Source organism: Phascolarctos cinereus, unplaced genomic scaffold (assembly GCF_003287225.1).
Source record: "Phascolarctos cinereus isolate Bilbo 61053 unplaced genomic scaffold, phaCin_HiC Scaffold_5;HRSCAF=322, whole genome shotgun sequence".
NCBI lineage: Eukaryota > Metazoa > Chordata > Mammalia > Diprotodontia > Phascolarctidae > Phascolarctos > Phascolarctos cinereus.
The window spans coordinates 117,500,419-117,526,463 of record NW_027555958.1 but is presented as its reverse complement, the minus strand read 5'-3'; the positions used below and the strand labels follow the sequence as shown (position 1 = coordinate 117,526,463).

General features: G+C 41.2%; 1 protein-coding gene and 1 long non-coding RNA gene across 3 annotated transcripts in view; one reads left to right on the top strand and one right to left on the bottom strand.

Moving 5' to 3' along the window:
- Nucleotides 1-3,829: 3,829 nt before the first annotated feature.
- TNFAIP3 (TNF alpha induced protein 3) lies at nucleotides 3,830-24,310 on the top strand. The gene is given in 10 exon segments (XM_020973736.2): nucleotides 3,830-4,483; nucleotides 8,865-9,177; nucleotides 14,112-14,302; nucleotides 14,927-15,074; nucleotides 15,309-15,399; nucleotides 15,401-15,477; nucleotides 16,109-16,289; nucleotides 18,576-19,492; nucleotides 21,032-21,213; nucleotides 22,282-24,310. Coding segments are annotated over 9 exon segments (2,370 nt in total). The 5' UTR covers nucleotides 3,830-4,483; nucleotides 8,865-8,879; the 3' UTR covers nucleotides 22,567-24,310.
- The window catches only part of LOC110199060 (uncharacterized), a 92,515-nt gene continuing 83,299 nt past the window's right edge, over nucleotides 16,830-26,045 (bottom strand). For both annotated transcript variants that reach the window (XR_013486928.1, XR_002321914.2), the window contains one exon: nucleotides 16,830-16,997. This is a non-coding gene — a long non-coding RNA (uncharacterized LOC110199060). The remainder of the gene's footprint in view (nucleotides 16,998-26,045) is intronic.

The following is a 26,045-nucleotide window of genomic DNA, read 5'->3' as shown; positions in this document are numbered from 1 at the left end:
TCTCACCATTCAGCCTGTACCTCATAGATTTGTTGTCTCAGTGAGATCATTCCAGTATTGGCTACACACTTCACTCATTCTCTTTGGATCAATGGCCAAGGCAAGGGAGTTGGAATACTCCTTTCTCTCCATTGCCACTTCTGAGTTCTCTTCTTAGCTCCATCTTTCAGTAACCTCTCTTCCCTTTAAGATTCGTGCTATTGCCCAGTGAAAATCCTGATAGCTGGTGTCTACAGACCCCCAGCTTACTCCCCTGTTAAGCTTTAGTCTTGGACCACTCCCGTCATTCAATGCCTTCACTCCTACATATATGTGCAGCTGAACAAAGGTGGGGAAAAAAATTACTCAACTGTTATGATTGGGTCCACTACAAATTTATGTTATACAAGTAGGCACTCACTGCTGCTGGGCAATCCTACCTTATTAGGTAATGCTACCCCCTTTATTGACTCACTATCCCACTCTCTTAGTGATTCTTCAAAACCTTTTCAACCCTCTTCAAACCACCCCTAGCTTGGACTCCCCACAACCTCTCAGATAAGTTCCTGGACTCATATTTTATGGAAAAAAAAATTGAGGCCATTTTGCCATGAGCTTCTTTCCCCCTCTTCTTTATTTCCTACATTCAAATAGATTCTACCACTATCTCCTCTTTCATTTCTGTCTCACATGATGAAATGTCCTTACTCTTTACCAAGGCTAACCCCTTTATCTGTCTAATCAATCCCATTGCTTCCCATCTCCTCCAACAGATTGCCCCATCATCTCACTCTATCACTTATTTTCAACCTTTCCCTGTCTACAGGCTCATTCCCTATGGCCTACAAATATACCTATGACTCCCCCATCCTCAAAAAAGAAAAAAAACAACCCTCATTTGATCAACCATCCCTTCTATCTAACCATTTTTCCCTACTCCTACTCTCTTCTTAACTGTTTAAAATCCAGGTTTGACCTTATTATTCCACCTAAACTGTTCTCTCCAAAGTTACCAATCATTTCTTAGTTGCCAAATTCAATGGCCTTTTCTCAGTCCTCATTGTCCTGGATCTCTCTGCAACCTTTGAAAACGTTGATCACTCTCTCCTCCCTGATTCTCTTTTCTCTCAAGATTTTTAGAACACTGGTCTCTCCTGGTTCTCCTCTTACTTATCTGACTGCTCCTTCTCAGTCTCCTTTGCCGAATCCTCTTCCAGATCATGACTTCTAACTGTAGGTGTACCTGAGGTGCTCCTCCAGATTCTGTCCTCGGTCCTCTTCTCTTCTCCCTCTACACTACTTGGTGATCTCATTAGCTTCAATGGATTTAATAACCATCTTTATGATGATGATTCTCAAATCCAACTATCCTGCCCCAAACTCTCTGCTAACTTCCAATTTCCCATCTCCAAATGCCTTTCAAACATCTCAAATTAGATGTCCTCTATACATTTTAAGTGAAAATGTCCAAAACAGAAATCATTGTCTTTCCCCTTAAACCCTCCTCCTCTCCTACTTTCCCTATTACTGTAGAAAGCAACACAATCCTTCCACTCCCTTAGGCTCCCATGGACTCCTTACTTTCTGTCGCTCTCTATATCCAATCTGTTAACAAAGTCTATCAATTTTAACGTTACTGCATCAATAGTATATGCCCCCTCTCTCTGACACTGCCAACACTCTAGGGGAGGTCATCTTCACTTCATGCCTGGATTATGCAATAGCCTGCCTACTGGCGGGTCTGTCTGCTTCAAATCTTTCTCCACTCAAATCCATCCTCTATTCAGCTACCAAAGTGATTTTCCTAAAGTGCAGGTCCAACCAAGACACTCCCCTACTCTATAAATACCATTAGCTCCCTATCACCTCTGAGATCAAAACCAAAATACTGTACTAGGCATTCAAAACCCTTCATAAACTAGCTGTTTTCTATCGTTTCAGTCTTCTTTCACCTTACTCCCCACCAGGTACACTTTGATCCAGTGACACTGGCCTCCTGGCTGTTCCATCAACAAGATACCATCTCTTAACTGGAGCCTTTTCTCTGGCTGTCTCCCATGCCCAGAATGCTCTCCCTCCTGAACTCCACTCACTGACTTCCCTGGCTTCCTTTAAGTCATAACTAAAATCCCATCTTTTATGGGAAGTCTTTTTTCATCCCCTCTTAATTCTAGCACCTTCTATTTCTTAATTATGTCCTATTTCCCTTGCATATAGCTTTGTATATATTTGTTTGCACGCTGTCTCCCTCATTAGATTAGAAGCTCCTTGAGAGCAGGGACAATCTTTTGCCTCTTTTTGTATCCCCAGTGCTTGGCTTAGTGCTTGGTACATAAGAGCCACTTAATAAATATTGGTTGACATAGATTGAGAACTGGGAGGGATCTTAGAAACCATCTAATCTCATTTTCTCAAGGAATTTACAATCATTTGGGAGAAATAAGTCCAACTCATATAGCATAGCTAACAATTTATTGTCATGTATAATTATGTGCCAAAGTAAATGGTACAGACCATAAGTATATTTCAGTGTTGTGCACATAGTCAATACTCAATAAATGTTATGGGTTGATATTCTTTACATGTGGGCATTGCACAACAAATGGCATATCTTTGAATGCTGATGCCTGGGAGAAAAGTTTTTAGCATTAAAATGTCCAACGATGCTTCCATCAATGATTTTCAACATGAGAATAAATCTTGACTGCTTTCTCAATTTAAAAAAATATTGATTGATTAATGAGGTTTGGAGGTGTTTTGTGGCCTCTACATAAATATAAGTTATTATCATTACTACTACTACCAATAATAATAACAATTACAATAGATACTGAATCTCTGATTGCATTGAAAAATTCCCTCTGCCAATGAAGATAATACCTTCTCTTCAACTTTGCCTACAAGTTAAATGACTTGACCTGGGTCACACTCAATATGTGCCTTAGGCAGGATTTAAACCTAGATCTTCATGGCTTCTGAACTATCCTGCCTGTAATGATGGTGACGATGATGGTGGTGGTGATGATGATACTAGAAAAGGCCTGGATCTAATCTTACCTCTGACATAAGTCTGGCTGCTTGACCTTGGGTAAGTCACTCAGTGCTCTAGGCAACTCAGATTACAAATTGCAGAGAAGGTGCCAACCTGCATTGATAGATGAAGTTTCCTCCTGCGGCAGTTTCCTATATCAGTCATATCACAGTCCCTGTCTCTATCGCCAACAAATTTATCAGTCACTAGCTGGGGATTTTCTAAGGAAGATGACAGAGGACTACTTGGAGGTCAAAAAAGGTTTGAAAGTATGGGGTGCTGTTGGGTGTGTGGGGGTCACAGTGGGGCACTTAGATGACCTGGGGTGACAGTCCAGTGTCAGTGAATAGAAGGAGGGAGAAAGAGATGCTGCAGACAAACACGCCCTAATTCCCCATCTTACTCCATAGGGCTGGAGTACCTGCAGGCCAGTAGGGTTGAAACCTCGGAGAGCTTCTCAGCAGCTCGGACCTGGTGTGCTTCCTGGGGGTGTGGCCATGGGGACTGTTGCTGGAAAGCCTTGCTGAAGAAGGCGAAGGGATTGTGACCCTGTTCTTTAACCAAACTGCCCCCGAGGATTCCTGGACTACCCACTCGCTAAATGAGAGCAGCAAGAGCTTTTCCCGAGCAAGCATCCCGCAGCCACCCCCAGGGAGGCAGCAATTAGCGGCTGAGTGCGTGGGCGGAATCGAGGATTTTCCTTCTATACTTCCCCCTCCCTCCCCCTTTTTTTTTCTTCTCCAAAGTAGGTGATTTCTATTTTTTATACAAAAACGACGGTGAAAAAAAAAGAACCGTCTTCATTCCCATCACCGCGATTTCCACATGGATATGACGTTCGGCCGGCGCTTCCGAAATGCCCAGGTTGAGTCACGCGGGGACAACCCCGGGCTGGAAGGGTGAGGAATTTCTCGGTCCCGGCGGACTCCGGCCCCCGACACCCTCAGGGAGCCCCCTGGTGGCCAGCGGCCGGCTCGCCGGCTCGCTCTGCCTGGCCGGCCCCGAGCGCCCTTTGCACTCCCTCCCACCCTTGAGTGCTTTGCAGAGAGCCGCCGCTGGGCGTCACAGTCACATGTCGGAAAGTCCCAGAGCCCCGGCTGGAAATCCCCGGGCTCATATATTATTACCCGGGCTAAAAGAAAGGAAAAAGAGAACTTGCGCAGTCGTTGGCTTCAAGTTCGAGGATCTAGGATAGGAGCTTGCGGGGGTGGAGCAGCTGGGAGAGGAGGCCGGCGGTGGTGGAGGAGAGTCATAGCCCAGGAGCAGCAGCCGCAGCAGCAGCAGCCCCTCGGCTCAGGGACGGAGGCCGGCCGGCCAGGACTGAGTGTAGCCCTGCAGTGAGAACCAGCCAGCTGGCTTCAGGCTGCCCATGGAGCGCCCTGCCATCTCTGCCCTCCAGTCTGCACCCGGCCTTCTCGTGCATTAATTCGGGACTTTTGCATTTCGTTGGGCGCTCACTACTGCCTCGCAAAGGTAACCCCGATCTTTCTCTCCTCGCCCCCCCCCAAACCTTCCAGTGAGATAGACGGATTCGGGGCGAAGCCGCGGGCGCGATTCATCGGTAGCCGTGGCTTTGGCATTTGGGTCTGGCCGCACGAGTTTGGCACAGACATTGACCCCGAGTGTTGTTGCTTGACAGCGAGCAGATTGCTTGCAGCTTGCGGTGATGGGATGGGGAGAGGGGGAGGGCAGGGCTGGGAGAGCTTGCCTGTGCTCGCTGCAAAGATGTGGAGGGGGTGGGAGTAGGGAGGAAGGGTGCACCTCTGGATCACTCCAGAGGTCTGCGCCTTTAAGATAAAGTAAAGATAATTCGGAGATCTTTAGCTGCAGTGGACAGAATGTTAGTAATAGTCGTTGAATTAAACTGATTTTAGATGTTATTAACATTTTGCGATTTAAAAACAAAATGCTGTGCTGCTTGAAGCAGGAATTACATATTTTCTGCAAAGGGCCACAGAGAACATGTAGAATCTGGCATTCTCTATTGTGCATAATACAAATAAAGGATGATGTATTGGAAATGACAGCAGTACTTTACACTGGGAGTTCTAGCCACCTCATTTCCCCAGGTCTTGGCTGCCAGGTATTTTACGATTGTGTGGCAGACAGGGTTGACTTTTTTTTTTTAAGTTCCAGATGTGGAAAAGTTCAGGAGTTATTTAAATACCTCTGCTCCAGTCCCACCCCTCGGTCAGCCAGCTTTGTCAGGCTTGGTTGTCCCACATCCTGCCACCTGGCCTCTTCAGGAAAACCAGGGTATTAAGAATGGAGCTTAGCTCCCATGGATTGGTTTAAATCCAAATCTCCCTGCTTGCAGATCTCTTCTCTTAGTGAAACCAGTCTGATAAAGTGGTTCAAAAGCCCTGTTCTTTGAGAGCTATTTGTCATTCTGCCTGATTAAAGAAAGAGTAATAGCCCTGAAGTCTGAGACCATTGAACAGTGAAAGGTTTACAAGATAATAACACAAATCTTTAATATTGTAAGAAAAGAAAAAGAATGATTGCTTTTGAGGAAACTGTAGCACAATTATGCCTTTATGCATTTATTTAACAAGTATTTATTGAACCCATGAAAAGTGCAAAGCATCCTATGAAGGATTCAAAGATCAAAATATGGTCCAATCAATGATTTATCTATTATTCTAGTTAAATATGCTTGACTCTGCCTTCATCAGGTCTTAGTGTACAATTTGGGAATTTTACAGCTTTGGAGTAGTGCTCTCCAAAAATGGAATTGGGGTTCTTGTTGATAAATAATTAACAAATTTCTATGTCACATACGAAACACCTGTACAAAATGGAAAAAAAAAAAAGAAAAGAAAAACCAAAAGGAAAAAAGAGAGTAGGCTTCTAGAGATGAATAACTTCTAAAGAATTTTGTAGTTCCCAGTGACAGAATTTGGGGAAATTTTTGTAAAATGAGTCAAAGAATATTACAGAACATCACATTTTTTTACATATTCATAAGACTATTTTCTTCTCTCTTACAAGTATGTAACAACCTTTTTTTAGAAATGTTTACTCTGTGGCCCCATCTGGAGTGAGGTCCAAGAACTGGAAACTTGGAACAGTGTATTTTCGTTTGTTTCAGTGGGTAATTTTGGAGGATGAAGGGCTGAAGTAATGGTTGAGTTGCTTTATGTTCTTGAGTATTGATGTTAAGATGGGTTTATTTTGGCTCTCACAATTTATGGAAGACCTAGGAAGATCTTTATGACTAGAAGAAGCATGAATAAAAGCAAATCATTCTTCACATGTTTTCAGAATACTTTAAAGACCATTTTATGGTGACCCATTTTTTAAGTGCTCTAAGATTTACAATACATTTTGCTCAGAGCCATTCTGTGAGGGAGGTCATGTAAGTGTTATTATTCCCTTTTTATAGATGAGGTGAAGATCCAGATAGTGCAAGTGACTTGCCCTGGGTCGCACAGAGAGGAGGCCAGGATGCAAGCCGAGACCTCAGGTTAATGAGTTTTATAAACACATTTCTGATGGAGAAATCAAGGACATTTTAAAAGACCACGCTTGAATGTGTATATTGTCTAACAGCCTTTGGCCTCCTTGCTATGGAGAGAGAAAACCACTCTCATATTTGGCTAAGGGAAGGAAAAATTATTTTCCTGAAGTCACATATAGCAATGTCAAATTGAAATTGATGTTAATTGAAAAAAAAATCCACTGGAGAAAATCTTTTCACAATTTGTAATAATAATAATGAAATATAATGAAATAAAATGAAAAATAGTAATAATGAAATAATAATGAAAGAAGTGTCGGGGTTCATAGTGATTCAAATCATCAGGATTTGAAATCCTATAGAGCAGCAGATGTCTGCACTAGTTAATAGCTTATGCGTTTTGTTAGGCCAAGGTAGGAAGCAAGGATCTCAGCATCTCTGAGATATATGTACATTTGTCTTAGAAGGTAGGTTAGTTTGGAAGAGTGCAATGAAAAGGCTTTCTTGATATAGTACCAGAGCCAACTCATTCTTGATGCATGTCTTTGTCACCTTGAAGGTTCAGGAATCATATAAAGAAAGGGAGATTCTTTGGGACTACCTGGGGAAATACCAGGATAATTGGGAAATGTTTGGGGATTTTCATTGTCTTTTTTTTTTTCAAGTGAAATGTGATAATGATAGGAAAGGGAAGCAATGAAAACACCTGGGGCTTGCACCACTATGGCTTGTCAGCCAGGATTGGCTTGATAGCTAGAGCCTAATCTCCTCGAAGCTAGAAGCTAATCTCTGCCGGCCTCACTGCTTCTCCATCTTTCTTACATTTTAAGTTGCATCCCTGCTACGGGTTCTACAAACTCTTTCCATTTCCTTTTCAAGGCCTTCATTTTCTTGTACTGTTTGATTAGGCATAAAGGCCCCTAGGGGGTGAAGAAGACAGTGGCATGCAGCCACTAGTTGGCATCTGGTGTAGCAGCAGCACATTTTATTGATTTGGAGCTGAGTAATAACTGGACTCCAATTTTAACCATTACAGTTGCTTGATTTTTATAAACCAATGTATGACCTGAGGGATCCTGGGGAGCTTCTGAAGCATTATTGACTGCCTACTCTAGATACCAGTTTCTAACATGCTAGCAATTTAACCCCCTTGAAAGTAGAAATTGTTGCATTCATGGTACTTCTATCCCCAGCACCTAGCATCGTGCCCAGCATGTAATAAATACTTGTTGATTGGCTGATTAGGAAGAATAAGGTTACAGGACTGGGGAGTCAGGAAGACTCCTTGGCCCTTGTGCTCCCTGACTTTGCACCTTGGGCAAATCACTTATCCCTTCCTCTTCCTCAGTTTCCTCTTCTGTAAAATGGAGCCTAATAATACTTCTAATAACAAGAGCATCACTTCACAGGGGTATTTCTAAGCTCTAAAGAAATAATGAATAAAAGTGGGAAACAGTCTGATACAGTAGAAGGACTTTAGACTCAGGACCTACATTCAAGTCCTCCCTGAGTCACTTACTACTTATATGATTATAGACAAGTCACTTAACTCTCTGGGCCTCAGTTTCCTCATCTTTAAAGTGAAGGGGTTGGAATAAATGGCTTATCCAGGGTTCCCCCCCCAACTCTAAATCCATGATCTTGAAAAAAAGAAGTTCTAAAAAATGAAATGTATGATGGCTTTAAACAGTCATTGGTCAGGTATTGTTTTGAAGAGAGAGAAGAGATTTTCATCATCAGTGGTTTGATGGCATTGAACCTCAAATTTCCTTATAAATGTTTCAGGCCCTAAAAAGAAGAAATGATCAATATGCCTGATGCGTTTATGAAAGCATTGTTTTCACTTTCCATACCAGTAAAGAAATAAAGGGCTTGAGTTCTAAAAGCCAACAGCTTAGCAGTATTAGGATCTCTTGGTTGGTACTTGGGGGTGGCCCTGCAGGCAGCCAGTGGCCACACTGAGCTCCTAAGTAGTAGCTGATGTTTTATGGTTCAGAGTAGTTAGTTCTTGGTGAACCTCATTCCCCTGCATCAGAGTCAGAACCAATGATGAGACACATACTATGGACCTTTGCTCACAGGCGGAATTGGCTCTGTGACAGGCATTACTTAAACACGGGTTATTCCCCTCCTCCTCAATGCCCACTCTCCTCCTTCCTACTCTTGTATAGATTAATCTTTAAAAGTGATGTAACTTGCAACAGTCCAGTGTTAGTAAAAACTTCAGTACCAATGAGCATCCTGCACATAGATGCAACTAGGATTCGAATCTGTTGCCTCCATATTAAGGTAAAGGTGAGATTCGAACTCTGATTTTCTATGTGTAGATATATCAGAGTAGATATTAAGACCAACCTAATAGATTGTTTTTGGTTTGTTTATTTCCTTTCTCAGGTATTCTACAACAACATGGCTGAACAGCAGGTTCTCCCCCAGGCTTTGTATCTGAGCAACATGCGAAAAGCTGTGAAGATAAGAGAGAGAACCCCTGAAGATATTGTCAAGCCTACAAATGGGATAATTTATCACTTTAAGACCATGCACAGATATACGGTGGAGATGTTCAGGACTTGTCAGTTTTGTCCTCAATTCCGGGAGTTTATCCTTGTGGCTCTGATGGACAGGAGCATCCAAACTTCCCTAGAAAGCCAGAGAAAGCTGAACTGGTGCCGTGAAGTCAGGAAGCTTGTGGCACTAAAAACGAATGGTGAGTCTGAGGTCCCTCGCAGCCCTGAGTTTAGGTTGCTACTGGGACTCCCAGTAAAGGGTTCTGATTAAGGTTTTGCGGGCTGGAGGGGAGCACTCTGACAAGATGAGTCTCCCACGAGGATCTGTTTATGTGCAAGAGCTGAACCTCCATTATAATCAAATGTAAAATGCCTAATTGGATGATTCAGCTGGCTTGGGAACCTCAATAAGGGGTGTTGTCTAAGCGTGAGCTGTTTTTGTTTTGTTGTGTTTTCTAAAGTGAACATTGTTTTCTAATGAAACATGTTAGAGTAGAGAATACTTGGAGGGTTAAGACAGTTGGGCTGGAGGCTTTAAGTGATTTGTGACCTTGGGCAAGTCATCTACCTGCTTTTGTATATCGAGTTTACCACCTGTAATAAATGCCCATCATGGCCCCAGTAAACAAGGTTTTAAAGAGCTCTAAACCCTTCCAAGGAAAGACCCATTATTTACACAAAAAATTTGATCTGTACTTTTGAGCCTAGGGAATATTAAATATAAATGTGGAGGGTTTGTGGTCTTCAGCATTTTGCCAGCTTTCTCTCTCTTAACCTTGTTTGAGTTGAAGATTCCCCACCCTACCCCCAATCTAAGTTCATAGACTGCCTGAAAACTATCCACATACCCTTGGTCTGTGATTCCCAGGTTAAGAACTGCTGCTCTAAGGTCTCTCCCAGCTTTAAATCTACCATCTGTTGATTTCCTATTCTTCTCTTAAGAAATAATAGAGAGGCAGCTAGGGGGTGCAGTGGATAGAGAACAGACCCTGAAGTCAGGAAGACCTCAAACCAAACACTTGACACTTACTAGCTGTGTGACCCTGGGCAAGTCACTTAACACCAATTGCCGTGCCAGAAAGAAAGAAAGAAAAAGAAAGAAAGAAAGAAAGAAAGAAAGAAAGAAAGAAAGAAAGAAAGAAAGAAAGAAAGAAAGAGTAGAAACATATCAAATGTTTTCCCTATTTTTGAGCTGTTTTCCATTAGTTGTTGCTTGTGATCTTTCTTCCTGTAGGCTGCTGATAGAGTTGTCTGATTCTTCCTTTCCCCTTCCTGTAGGCTGCTGATAGAGTTGTCTGATTCTCCTTAAAAATCACAGCAGGTTCACAGTTTAAGTTTGTTACTTAGTTTTAAATGATTCCTGGATAGCTTCCACTATTTCTCTAAAAATGGTTTGGTTGGTTGACGTGGATGTAGACATTGCAGTCTGTGGATACGTGTGATGACCACTAGAAAGTCGTCCGAATGGGATTCTTATTCCTGGGTAAGAAGCCGGAAGCACAGTATTTCCTATCATTAGTAATATTGCTAAAATTAGTATAACCTTACTGATAAGAACAGAGGTCTTTGATGCTTGCTGACCATTATGAAAAGGCAATTATCCAGAGATGAAATAGCATCAACATTTGGCATCTTCACCTGGGAATATTCTATGGATAAAGACCTTTTAAGAATATCAACAGCAATGATGATAACTAAAATGTGTTTACTGTACTAAGTTTGGCAAACCACTTTTTTTTAAAAAGCATAGATTATCTCATTTGATTTTTACAACCCTGTGGGGATAGAAGCTGTAGGTATTATTCCCATTTTACTGATGAGAAGACTGAGACTCCGCGAGGTTCAATGACACAGCCATAGTTACATAGCTACCAGAGGCAGTATTGGAGCCTAGGTCTTGCCCGAATTCAAGACCATCTTTCTACTTTGCATGGGTGATACTTCATAAATTGTCATAGAGAAAGCAAGGTGGATTGTTTGTCTGCACAGCTCCTAACAGAATCGTTTGTTCTGATAGACACAAATAGTTTTCAGTGGTGATGTTAAGTAAGGATCTAGCCAGGCTGTGGTGTCTCCTGGGAAATGGTTTTCATTGCCTCCCCATTCATTAGCAGGAGGAATGGAGTCATGGGAAAGGGTGGGGAGGATTGAGGAAGGGGAGTGGCCTTGCCAAATTAGGAGTTTGTGAAACTTGCTTCTTAGCAGGGAGTACTTTGCACGTAGTAGGTATCAGCAAGTATTTGTGGATTGCCTCTGGTTTGTTGGTTGTAAGCACTTAATTTTCTTCAGGAAAAAGTGTATGGGAAATATTTTCTGTTGATGAAAGCATTTTCATAAACTGGCATAAAAATCAAATGAGATAATCTATGCTTTTTTTAAAAAAGTGGTTTGCCAAACTTAGTACAGTAAACACATTTTAGTTATCATCATTGCTGTTGATATTCTTAAAAGGTCTTTATCCATAGAATATTCCCAGGTGAAGATGCCAAATGATAACAAGCATGCCTGTTTTTAGGAATTTGGGTGGTATTTTCTGGGCAAAGACTTTTTTAGGCTTTTTTTTTTCTTTTAAAGTTACAGTTGCTTATTCTTCCCCTTCCCTTATGAGAACCTTATAAGGTCTGAAAAGGGGAGGAGAGATGTTCAGGAAGGAAGGAAAAAAAAACACAACAAATGCCATTTCATCTAGGATTTTTATTAACACTTTTTTTCCCTGACTTAATATATAAAATGAATTATATAAAATTACTGGATGGTTTGGAAATGGGGAGAAAGAGATGATACGTGATTCACAATGTTTGCATTTGAGGATATGAGACTAGAGTGAATGAGGAAGGGAGTAGGTGGTATAAAATTGAAACTTCATGCGAAAAATTCCAGCGTCTATTGGCTACTGCGATTTCACTTGTATAATGAATAGGCCTATTCCAGCTCACCCTAACCACACCCACTTGGAAAGTCCAGTATGCGCTTCACAGTTTAAATGTCTACACACCAGAACAAAAAGTACAATGGCAGTTGCTCAATTGCTAGTCAAATAACTTGGCACTGGGGAATTCCAAGTGTTACTGAGGGAATTTTGTACTGGTGAGTCTCAATAAAGAACTGAAAGTAAGAACAAGGAAAAAAAAAAGCCTTATCTTTGCTCTAGATTTTGCAAAGGGGAAATTTCAACAGAATTTAATAGTTGCCACACTTCTGGCCTAGACACAAGACTTCAGTGATCCTTTTCCGTTTACTTGTCTGGATGTTTGCTCAGGCAGCCTTTCTGTACAATTTTCATGATTAAAACAAAAACAAAATAATAGAAAGAATGTCAGTTTGAGAAATATCTAAGTATTTTGAAAAACTTGATCGGGATGAAAATATTATGAGACTCCAAAACTATTGGCCTAGGCACATTAGAAAACCATTTGTTTTGGTTTTAAGCAACTGTAGGCTTCTCAAAGAATTGAGGATTGTATGTTTGTGTGTGATTGTGTCTCTCTCAATTCAGTTCAACAAATGAGACACATATTTGAGTGCATTTGTTGCTTGAGAGTTTTGAGAAAATGCAAGGTCCGTATGGAGTTCATGCTTTTTTACTTAAAATAATTCCCAAATAATACCTTTTAAAAATAGTCATACTTCCCTTTCTTCGAACTAGTGCCTTCTACACTTCAGCCCCAATTGCTGGGAGCACATGCTGTTTGACCTAAGGAATTTTCAAACCCTTATTTCCATGGCACGTTATGATTTTTAATGAGGAGTTAGCCATTTAAATAAGTGCTTCTCTACTGCTGACAACACAGGTACCACACCACATTCCTGTGGGGCAGCTTTGTCTTGCCAGCCCTACATTACAACTGGGAGGAAACTCTCGGGCACCAAGGGTAAAGTGATATAGCCCAGTCATTTCAGTGTGAGTCACTAGCAATCCCAGTCCCCATGCCTGGTAAGAAAAACCAGGACTGCTTCCTGGTAGTGGCCTTTTCCCTAGGAATTATAAATCCTTGGTATCACTGTCCCTGGATGGTGGAATCCCAGAATGTAAAAGCTGAAAGGGACAGAAGAGCACAATTTGGGAATCCTCTCAAAGTGCTCTCTAAGGTGTGAAAGTGTGGCATATTGGAGAGACCCAAGGAGGGGTTAGACCCAGTTTTGATTAGCTCTGCAACTCTGAACAAATCACTTAGTCCAAGGGTGGGGAGCTCTCTATGTCCTCAAGTGCTGCTCTTTGACCAAATCCAAACTTCACAGAACAAATCCTTTTATTAAGGGGATTTGTTCTGTAAAACTTGGACTCAGTCGAAAGACTGCACCCAGGGACCTAGAAGGCCAAGTATGGCCTCGAGGCCACAGGTTCCCCAGCTCTGACTTAGTCAATTCATTTAGCCTGTTTCCTCACCTGTAAAATGAGAGAGAGAGATAATAATGCCTGTAACTTCTTCTTTGAAGGGTTGTCATGAGAATGAAATGAGATTATGTATTTGTTTGGCAAACCTGAAAGCACAGCATTTATGTTAATGACTATTATCCAGTCTAAGCTCCTTATTTTACAGATGAAGAAACTGAGGCATCTAGGTGACAAAATAGATAGAGCTGTGAACTTGGAATCAGACCCGACTTCACCTCATGCCTTTAGACACTTACTTGTTGTATGACTCTGGGCAAGTTAACTTTAACCCCTCTGTCTCAGTTCCTAATCTAGAAAATGAGAGGATTGGACTCAAGATTCCTTCCAGCAGTGTTCCTATAATGACCACAAAGGTTCATTGGTACTGGGGTTCAGTTCTCTCTCTACTGCACTCTACTACCCTTCATTTAAGATAAATTTTGAGTATCCTTGCATTAAATAAGAATCCCCTTTCTTCCCCCCTCCCAAAAAACCAAAACAAAACAAAAAACAGCCCCTCCTCTCACCATTCTAACTGTGAAATGGAAGCAGTGATCCTGGGGATCAGTAAATGCTTGTTGACCAATCAAGCAATTGATTAAAACCCTGAGCTCAAAGACTAAACCCCATTTGTCCTGGAAAGCATTTACTAGGCTTCCTAAACAAATTCCTCTTTTTTTCTTGCTTCTTCTCTCTTCTCATCATTTCCATGTCAGTGTTAGTGAAGGGCAGTAACAGTGTACATGCTTTTTTCCGCAGGTGATGGGAATTGCCTCATGCATGCTGCATCACAGTACATGTGGGGCATTCAAGATACTGACCTGGTCCTGAGGAAGGCACTATATAGCACTCTGAAAGAGACCGATATCCGCAACTTCAAATTCCGTTGGCAGCTGGAGTCTCTGAAATCCCAAGAATTTGTGGAAACAGGCCTCCGTTATGACACCAGGGTAAGAAGATTCTGTTCAAGCAAAGTGTGCTCCTTGGGAAATACTAAGCAGTTAATTCTTTGTGTGCGTCTCGGGGAAGGGAAGGCAGGGCAGGGCACAGGTGCCACAGAAGACCTCATGGTGGCTGAATTCCTGCTCAGGATCTTTCTTAGGAGAGAAGAATCTCCGAAGATGGCTTTCTTCAGGAGCCTCTCCTGGTTTTCATGTGTCATTGCCTTTACATACATTATTGAGGCAGTGAGTCAGATTCAGGCATGTATGTATAATCCAACTCATCTCTCTCCAAGTCACGAGTATGGAATTTTTGTGGACAATTTGGATGAAGGTTTTTCATTTTATGTCACTTCAAGGTATTTTAGGCAAATATTGTCCCCAGTTTCCCTCACAGCTCCCTAAGTGCTTTAGTTTTGAGTTTGAATTATAACAGAAAAAGTGACTAAAAGAAAAAAAAAGATGAGGGGAGGGTGGGGTGGGGTAAAGGGAGAGAGACTATTAGGTTATTTAAATGATTTTATAGAGAAGAGGAAAAATAAAACTGAGTGGTACAGATGAATAGACTTAGACTGGGTCAGGGGAGGGAAAGACAAATTACGTTAAATTACCTTTTTATTTTTTTTTCCTTAGAACTGGAATGAGGAGTGGGACAATCTTATCAAAATGGCATCCACAGATACATCAGTAGCCCGGAGTGGGCTTCAGTATAACTCACTTGAGGAAATCCACATATTTGTTCTTTCTAACATCCTCAGAAGGCCAATTATTGTTATTTCAGGTGAGAGTCACATGATTTCAGTTGAGGTGTTTCAATTGGTGTACATTTCAATCAGTGAACATTGAAGCTCTTCTCTACTTTAAAGTTGTCATCTCTAGGATGTAGTCTAAAATTTCACTGTGTTTCTTGCGATGGAAAAAAGGCCATATTGACCTAGTACAGCAGTGAATAGTTGAAAGGAATTTGGTGTGGATAACTCTCAGTGGTTTATTTTTCCCTTCTTTTCCTACACAGACAAAATGCTGAGAAGCTTAGAATCTGGTTCCAATTTTGCTCCTTTGAAAGTTGGTGGAATTTATCTGCCTCTCCATTGGCCTGCCCAGGAGTTATAGATATCCCATCGTCCTTGGTTATGACAGCCAGCACTTTGCACCACTGGTCACTCTTAAGGACAGCGGACCTGGTAGGAAAATTAAGCTATGACTTAAACTCAGCTTATTTTAAACGTTTGTGCTAATTGTTTCCTTTCCTGTTTGGAGTCTGTTGCATTCCTGATTTAAATGAAAATGTGTCTTTGAAAAAGTTTAATTGTCACATCATCTAGTAAATATAATGCTTGCTTTACCTAAAACCAGTGAAGTACTTCTGTAAAGAATTAGAAGAGTTTTTAGAAGTATACTCTTGTTAATATTCTGTCTGAGTGCTGGAAGTAAACAGAACAGAAGAATTGTGGTCCTTTTTGCCAGTTCAGTGATGATTTAGTTTTTAGGCAACTCTGTTCTGAGAAACCACCACCACCACCACCCCCCCCGCCCCCAACTGGTTTATGCTATCATTCCTAGTTATGGTTTCATGAATTAAAAGCTAGAAGGGACCTCAGAAGCCATGTAGCCCAACCCCCTCATTTTAGAGTTGAACAGACTGAGGCCCAGGCCTTGCCTAAGATCACATAGTAAGTAGCAGAGCCAGGACCCACAGGTCCTCTGGCTCTGAATCTAGCACTCTTTGCTAGTGTACTGTTTATTCGGAAATGTTCGTAGCGTGTTTATGATTTCATTTACCAAGTAAAAGTCCATATGTCATTTTCTTCTCAGAAATCAGAGCTGTTCCACTTGTTAACAGAGATCGAGGAAGGTTTGAGGACTTGAAAGTTCATTTTCTAACAGAGCCCGAAGCAGAGATGAAGGAGAAGCTACTTAAAGAGTACCTGACTGTGGTAGAAATCCCTGTGCAAGGCTGGGACCACGGGACAACTCATTTAATCAATGCTGCAAAGTAAGTGTCTTCCTGTTGGCTGGTGTGTTTAGCATTTTTATGCTTTATCCTAAGAGAATATTCAAGCAACTTCCCTGAAGCTGAGCTTTAGCTTTGTTGAAATCTCCTTTCCTCTACTGGGAAATAAAGTGAGGACTGACCCACTGCATTCTTTTGGAGGTGTGAATAAGTTAGGAATGCCATATGATTGATTCTCAAGCTCAGATTCAGGCAGTGCAAACCAGTTTCAGATGGCATATTTGAACAAGAAAAAGAGTCACTGAGAGATTTTTTCCCCTTTTTTTTCTTTCTTTTTTTTAGGCAGTTGGGGTTAAGTGACTTGCCCAGGGTCACACAGCTAGAAAGTATCAAGTGTGTGGTATGAGGTCGTATTTGAACTCAGGTCCTCCTGACTTCAGGGCCGGTGCTCTATCCACTGCGCCACCTAGCTGCCCCAGAGATTTTTTTAAAATGTATTTTAGGAGGGTTCAGTTTTATTTCCTATCTTGATGAACTTTATATGTCTTTATATATTTACATATTTATTTAAACTATATTACATTTTAGATATGTATATTTATTTAGAATATTTACATGTTCTTTAAATCATCATAGAAATTCCTGGTAATAATAGCCTTTCATAAATCAGGTATACAAAGAACAATTACAACCCACATTTTATTTTTTCCATTAACAAGTATTTGTTTTCTCCCTCTGACCCTCCTCCACCTGGGGGAAAAAAAGAGGAAAATTAAATCCTTTCAACAAATATGCATAGTCACATAAAACAATTCCCAGCTTAGCTCTGTCCAAATGTGTATCTCATTCAATATCTTGAATCAGTCATCTTTTAGGAGGTGGGTAGTAGCATGGTTCATCATTAGTCCAGTGGAATTGTGGTTAATTACTGAAGCAGAGTTCTGTGATCTTTCAAAGTTACTTGACTTTACAATATATGACCCAAGTTTCCTTTCCTGCTTGATATGGGGGAGACAGAGACAGAGAGTCAGAGATGGACTCTTTATCTTCTCTTCTGTCATCATACCTTTATTAGTGACAGAAATGAAGGTTCATTGTGTCCCCCAGGAGAACATAAGCTCCTAAAGACAGGGGCTGTTTCCCTTATGTCTTATGTCCCTGAATAGTGCCTACTACATAGAAAATATTTAATAAATGCTTGTCAAATCAAATTGAATTGAATTGAAGCTAGAGAAATCCCTGCTGCCCCCTGAAGATTTTAGACATAAATAAGAGATGGCGATGAGAGTGGATGAAGGAAGCAGTGTTCCAGTGCTAAGAAACTGACAAATTAGAGCAAACCCCCAAATTAGAGGGATGCAAAAGCAAACAAAGAGTGCCCAAGAACCATGCCTACTTATTAGTGACCACCATGGAAAGTTAAGACAAATAGAAGCAAAATAGATGCATTTGAAATCTTAAGGTAATTTGAAGTTTCAGGAAAGCTGGGACCAAAAGTTTGACCACGTTCTATTCGTAATCTTAACAATACTTTGATAGGTGGAAGATTTTGGGAGTGGGGTGGGGAGGGAGTTAACTCTCAAGTAACTGAAAGCAAACTTTTTCTCCCCTCAGCACTCTAGGGCATTAACATATATGGTACAAGAAGGCTAGATGGTAGCAATTTCTTCAAATGTGGCACTATTTTTAATAAACCAAAGTTGACTGAGTGGATATATCATAAATTTAGAACTTGAAGGGAATTTAGAGGTTCTGTCATCCAACCCCGTTTTTGTTGTTGTTCAGTCATTTCAGTCATGTCCAACACTTTGTGACCCCATTTGGTGTTTTCTTGGCAACAGTACTGGAGAGGTTTGCCATTTCCTTCTCCAGCTCAATTTGACAGAAGAGGAGACTGAGGCAAATTGGGTTAAGTGACTTACCCAGGTTCATGCAGCTAGTAAATGTCGGGGGTCAGATTTGAACTCAGAAAGATGAGTTTTCCTGACTCTAGGCCTGCCACGACATCTACTGCACCACTTAGTTGCCCATTTTACAGATGAGCAAACTGAGTCCCAGAAAGATAAAGTGACTTGCCAAATGGCACAGCAGTGATATGATATTTTGTATAAAGAAAGGATACCTTCTTCCTAGGAGGCTGTTTTTATTTATTTGACATATGACTCTACTATACTTGTCAATGGATTAATTGGGGGGCTATGGCAATTTGGAAATGAAGGTCCTTTAATATAATGTTCAGTTTCACCCAGTTATATAATGCTTATCCTGCCAAATTTCCTGTCTTGTTGTCAGTGTTGTAAATGCTGTCCCACTTTTCTTGATCTCTAGGTTGGATGAAGCTAATTTACCCAAAGAGATAAATCTGGTAGAAGACTACTTTGAGCTCGTTCAGCATGAGTACAAGAAGTGGCAAGAGAACGCTGAGCTGAATCATAGAGAGGCCCGTGCTAGGAATGGACTGGAGCCCCACCTGCCCCAGATTTCCCTCATGGAAGTCAAATGTGAAACTCCAAACTGTCCATTCTTCATGTCAGTAAACACGCAGCCTTTTTGCCATGAATGCTTTGAGAGGCGGCACAACATACAAAATAAACCAAGAAAACAGACCTCTAAGCCAGGGGTAGAGAAACTCCCTGGTGTAGGACTGGGTACTTCTCAGGGTGAAGTTTGTGAGCGTGCTGGGTGGAAGCCTGAGGAATTGCCAGCAGTGGGGCCTCACTCTGCACCCCCGACTGCCCCCAGCCTCTTTCTGTTTAGTGAAACAACTGCGATGAAATGCAAAAACCCTGGATGTCCCTTCACCCTGAACGTGCAACACAATGGGTTCTGTGAACGTTGCCATAACTCTCGGCAGCTCAATCCCGGCTGTGACCCAAGCAACCACAGGCATTTGGATGATGGGAAGTGCCAGGCCTGTCACCAGGATGTCACTAGGACCTTTAATGGGATTTGTAGTACTTGCTTCAAAAGGACTACAGAGCCTTTCCCTATCAGCTCCAGTTTTCCTCCTTCCTGCCATCAGAGATCATTCTCTGATCCCTCTCAGCTGAGCCAGAGTATCCATCAGCATCCCTGCCATAGAAATGGTCATGAGGCCCCTCCCGGCATCATCTCCCAGGTTGGACGGAATCCAGAGAACAGGATTGGAACGAATAAATGCCGAAAAGCTGGCTGCATGTACTTTGGGACGCCAGAAAACCGCGGCTTTTGCACTCTGTGTTTCATCGAATACCTAGAAAATAACCGTGAGTGAAACTATGTATCCTATGATATCATTAAAGAAAAACAACTGTCATTTATGTGGTGTTTTAAGGTTTGCAAAACAATTCACATATAGCAAGTGGCTTTGATAGAGATAGTCTGTCTTTGCAATAAGATTACAACCTGGAGAAAGGGAAACATTCTAGGTGACATGTAATGTCAGACATTGCTGGCTGGACACAAGGTGATCTATTGGTATTCTCTTAACCTAAACAGAAAAATGGGAAATGAATTTGCAGTAAGTTTCTTGAATCCAAACCAGGTGAAAGTGATTCTGATTCTAATTCGAGAAATAGTAGTTCCACATTGTTGTGGCCTATTGTTGTGGTTACAACTAGATTGTATACCTTATTCCATTAAGAAGAAACACATGCATGTCTTCAGAAAAAGGAGATGAGCTTAGTGTAAGAGGGTTGCCAATTCCAAAGCACTACATAAATGACATCATGAGGATAAGAATGAAAACACATTCATGTGGTAGGGAATATTATCTTTCTCTCATTTGTGATTTCAACCCGTCTGATTTGCCAAAAGTAAACATGATAAAACTTCTATCCAGAGAATAATCGGGAGGAGGGATGTTCTTTTTGAGTTATGTCTGACTCTTTGTGACCCCATTTAAGATTTTCTTGGCAAAGACACTAGAGTCGTTTGCTATGTCCTTCTCCAGCTCATTTTATAGATGAGAAAACTGAAGGAAGTAGGGTTAACAACAGCTAGTAAGTGTCTAAAGTCAGATTTGAACTCAGGAAGATGAGTATTCTTGACTCCAGGCCCAGCACTCTACCACTGAGCCCAGTAGCTGCCCCAGGAGGAAGGATAGGAGCCAATCAAAATGGAAATTTGAAGGCAGGAGCTGAGTTTTTCATTTGTTTTACTTTTGGATCCCCCAGAACCTCGAACTGTGCCTTGCATAGCAGGGGCTTGCTAAATACTAAAGTAGATTGGATTAAGGAGGGAGATTGGATTTCCTTGAAGGGGCTAGCCTTGCTGGCCCTGTTTAGTGAAATTTTACATAACACCTTTTGAGTTGTTAAAGCCTCTAATACAGGGGTTGGCTACCTAAAACTAGTGTGCCTTCTGCTTTTGTACGGCCTGAGAGCTAAGAATGATTTTTACATTTTAAAATAAAGTTCTGTTGTATTTTGAAATGTTAAAAAAAAATCATTAGCTTGCAGGCTGTGCAAAAACATATGGCCTGTGGATTTGTCTGCCCAATTCTCTCTTCCCTTCCCCCGATCACTTTTGAATGTTTGAAGGATATGCAGATGCTTTTTAGAGATTGTTTTCTTTAGAAATCTCTACTCTAGCAAAAAGTAGGGATTCATTTATGAAAACAAAGATGTTCCAATAGTATCTTTTTTAAGGGAGAGGGGTGCTATCTAATTACAACAAGATGGCTATACTCCATTTTTATTCTTTATGAGCTCCCACTCTGCATTTGGAGTTGATTTAATTTGTAATCTCCACATCTTCATGACTGCTTGGTTGTCCGTACTGACTGGCATATTATTTCATTCCAGGCGACCCACCTGCTTCTGGTCAGACCAGTCCCTCAGCCTCCAGATTCCAGAATAACATTCCCTGCCTTGGGAGAGGATGTGGCACCCTTGGAAGCACTTTGTTTGAGGGATACTGTCAGAAATGTTTCATTGAAGCCCAGAACCAGAGATTTCATGAAGCAAAAAGGACTGAAGAGCAGCTGGTGAGACAATCAGAGGTACATAAGAGATGGCAGCCAGCCCCACCCACAGATGTGTGAGAGGTCCTTAAGCTCATTAGGACAGTGCATTTTCTTTCCACAGTAATACATAGACCTACCCAGTGAGTTCTAAAAAAAATTTAAAAAAAAGAAAGAAGAGACACCCCAAACCGTTAGGGAATTAAGTCCTTTCCTGCAAACCAGTCTCAAAATTCACTGTGGCATCAGCTTCCCAATTGGGCAGCACTGAAGGACAATAAGTCAGGGCATTCTCCTGGCTGCAATTTGCTTTAGCGCTCATTTTTCCAAAAATGAGTAAAATAAACCATAATGTTTATACATGCAGAGCTTCCCAAGCACATGATATGACATATCAAGATAATTCCACTTTGAATCCGTGTGAATTGGTGCGGACCCCTCAGTGACTGGTCAACAGTCATTATCCATAATTGCCAGCATTAGCACTCAAAGACACTATCAGAAGTATCGAGTGTCCCAGTTGCTTCCTAATTGGAATGGCAAGGCACAGGGGTGGGAAAAAAGACACTGGTTGTGAAGTGGCTTTCAAATTTATAGGAAGGTGCTTGTGAGAAAAAATAACTTTGTTAATCAGAACACTAAAGCTCTGGTTTTTATGTGACCCACAATTATTGAGGGGAGTGACTTTTTTTTTTATGTGGCCCTGCTATGGTATTGATTTTTCTGTACATGACAAAGAGAGATGAAAAGATAGCAGAGCTATGTAAAGCAACAGTAAACTCTTCCCCCAAAAGTTATAGCTTGGCAGGATCTGGGTTACAAATAATGATTTGAGCCAACCAACCTACTTTATAGAAGCCTCTTTGGTCTTTTCTGGTACTGAAAAGGTGGGACTTTTATACTTTTCCCCTTTTAAAGACCTTGACCTGAAAATCTGCCCGTGAGTTGTTGGGTTTTTTTCCACATTGTCTTGAGAAAGATAATAGTGATAATAAATACAGGATGCCACAGGAAAAAAAAATTCAATTGAATTCTATTTGTTTCTTCCTTGGACTTTACAAACTAATCATTCTTTTGAATTCTTCCATTCAGAGATCCAGCCAGTGCCGGGACATTCAACGGACAACCCAGAGCTCTCAGAGAAAAAAATGTTCTAAGGCGGCATGTAAAAACCCTGTGGCTCACAGAGGGGAAGAGCTGTGTGCAGAGTGCCAGCGACATAACCAGCGACTGGGGCCTGGCATCCATAGAGGAGAGCCCATTACAGAAGAGCTGCCCAAGCAACGCTGCCGAGCCCCAGCCTGTGATCACTTTGGCAACGCCAAGTGTAATGGGTACTGCAATGAATGCTATCAGTTCAAACAGCTGTATGGCTAATCAGAAACAGCCAGACCACCTCCCAGATATGAAAGAACCTGAGTTTTTTGGCTAAAATGGTGCTATCATGTAAACATTTGGCTGTTTCACTTGAGGGCTAGCCCCTGGAATTGAATATACCATGGAGGTTTTAGTGTAGGAGAATAGGCTGTCCACCAGGAGTCTGGCAGTAGGTATGTTCACCTGAGGAATTATGGGGCCTAGGGCACCTCTAGGAAAACTTACCTCCTGCCCTAGGGTACAGAGTCTTGAGCTTTGCAGTTGTGGATTTCTGGGATCACCTCAAGGCCACTCCCCCTTTGTGAGTTCATACAGTCTCCACATTCTGAGACCTGGGGACATGGAGAAACCTGGAATGCCCACTGTACCTGGACAGTAGCTTGTACTTTGGGGTGTGAATACGTCTCTCTCACCTTGTGAGCCCTGTGTGATGTCAGAGGGCAAAGATACACATTGGAAGGCATGCAGAATGCTGAACCTCCTTTTGCCTTAGCCCCCAGCTCAGTATGTCTCACGGGAAGCTAGGTGGTGCAGTGGCTAGAGCACAGAGCCTGGAGTCAGGAAGACTCCTCTTCCTGAGTTCAAATCCAGCCTCAGACACTTGCTAGCTGTGTGACCCTAGGCAAGTCATTTAACCCTGTTTGCCTCCATTTCCTCATCTGTAAAATGAGCTGGAGAAGGAAATGGCAAAGCACTCCAGAATGTGTGCCAAGAAAACCTCAGTGGAGTCATGAAGAGTTGACTGAACAACAATAGCATGTCTTCTGGATGTGAACCTGGATTCTCCTGGTGAAAAGACCTTCCAGGCAATGCTCAAGCAAGCACAGGGAGAAAATACCTAAAAGGAGAGACAGGAACCTGACAGTATTCTTTTCCCTTACCTGCTGGTTCCTTTCACATGGGTCATGACAAAAGCAGACATGTGGATTCTGGAATCAATCAATCAATAGCTGCTGAATCTAAGTGACAAGGAGAAGTCAGGACTGAAACAAGAAAAAAACAAGCTGCTCTTTCTTTTTCCTCACATGCACCTTTTTAAAGACAAAACATTTGGGGGAGATGACATAACCCTTTTTACTTGTCAGTGTCCTTCCTCTCAAGGCATTTGATGTGACCAGAGATGTGAATGCCAATTGTATGCATATATAATTGACTTGGGATCATAGATCTAGATCTGGAAGGGACCTCAGAGGTCATCTTGTCCAACTCTTTGATTTTACACATGTGGAAACTGAGGCCCAGAGAGGCAAAATCAGACAAGTGGTAAATATCAGAAGCAGGATTTGGATGCGGGTCCTTTGCCTCCAGAGCTGGTCATATGTCCTTATATTATATATGAGGGATTATTTTATAACTGAATGATATATTAATCCACTTATAGAAGTATGAAATAACCTGTTTTTTTGGTTGTCATTTGGGCACAACGTGCACAGCTTGTAAAAAAAATCAGACTTGCTGCCTTTTTTAAAAGGAGTAAAAACTAAGGTTATTCTTTGTAATTATTGAAATATTTTCATGAGATCTATCTTATTTATTTTATTATAAACATCTTGGTTATTTAAGTGTACATTTCTCCTGCTATTTGTAAAATACTGGAGTTTCTTTTTTGAGTCAGTATATTCTCATCAGTTCACATTGTTGCATTTGGATTATTCTTGGCCACTGTGAGAATGTCTGAATGCTAAAAACACTTTGATTCCCCCCTCACAGAAAAGAGAAGAAATAAAAAGTGAATTAATTCCAACTTCACTGTGGTTCTTCTGGGACAACTGCTAGGGCCTCTTTCCCCCAGCTGCAATAAGAGGAAGTTTGCTCATGGTCTGAGATGAAACTGGGAAGGGGTCAGAGAACCTGTCAGGAATTGGGTGGCATACTGTCATGGACCTTTTCTTTGTGACTGCTTCCTGAGGGAATGGGTAGAGAGGCTTCATATCCACGGACAGAGATCAGAACCCGTGTGGATCAGAAATGAAGCCATCAAACCTTTCCCAGGGTTAACAGAACAAGGAAGCAAGTTCTAAATCTCACTTGTATCAATGCAATGTTCCACTGTTATTGTCTCACAATCACATCTGGTCCCCAAAGAGGGAAATGAAATTTCCCTAGTGCTAAAGATGCATATTTTTGTTCTAGAATTCCAGGCTGAAAGCATGTGGGCAGGCCACATTTACAGACAAGCTTTACGTATAAAGATACATATACACTTTGCCTTTCTTGAGTAATTGGCACTGGTGAAAGCTTCGTTGTCTGTCCTGTTTTGTTTTGTTTTGTTTTTCATTTTTTTCTAAAGAAACAAAACTTAAAGCAGAAAAACAAGAATCCCAATAATGTTCCCTCATGTTCATTTAACCTAGTATTTTATTATCATTTTCATTTGTAAAGCTTTTAATTGTTAATGTCAAAAAGCTCAAATATTTATGTATGAGTTTGGGAAAAAATGTGAAATTTGCACATTTAGGATTATAATAGGATGCTCATTTATCTTTTTAAAATTTCTTCAGCTTTTATTAAGTAAATGTAACTTTTGAGAAAAGTATTTTAAAAAAATAAATTATTGAAGGAGACAGTCTTGATACTTGACATTTCTGATTGGTGGAGATAGGTAAGCCTATTTCCAAAGTAGTGCATCCCAACTTTTGTGTTCTGAGTCACACCTAAGTGGTAGACCCATTCTTATCCAAAGCCATAATCTGCCATGAATTAGGTTAGGCCTTTTGAAAGAATGCAATTGATTATGAATCAGATTTATAGAGCTGAAGAGGACATCAAACATCTCATCCAGCTCCCTCATTGGATAGATAAGAAAACTAGAGCCCAGAGAAACTGTGATCTCCTTAAGGTCACACAGCTAGGAGCGAAGTCAAGGTCTCTAGCTAGGGGTGTGCTAGAGCCAGCTTGAACCAACTTAAGAGAGATGAACACTAAATTTCCAGTGTTAGAAAATGCTACACATTAGAGCTTATTTATTGTTTTGCTGACTGTCTAGACTTAAGAAAATGATGAAGAAAATGTTAATACAGATTAGCCTTAAAAATGTGTTACTTGTACATGCCATACACATATACACCAAAGAACCAGTTGTTAAACATTTTCCAGCCCACCTTTTGGGGTTTTTTTGGAGTCCCAGGACCATGCTTTTTCTAGTCACCATGTTGCTTTTGATTAATACCGAGCTCTAGCAATAGTCTGTCCAACATTAAGAGAGAAACCTATTCCACTGAAACCCAGTGTAACACTCTCACTAGAGAAGACTTGTTGCATAGTAAGTGAGTTGGGCAGCATTGCTAAAGTGCTGCATAGTCATGTAAACCTTGCTCAGAGAACTCATCCTTGCACATTTAAATCAAGAAATTTCATTTATTTTCCCTCTAACGTATCTTGTTACCTCCATCCCTGCCTATAATATAAATCATGAACTATTTTTTGACTTTTTTATAATTTATTTTTAGTTTTCAACAATCATTTCCATATGCTTTCGA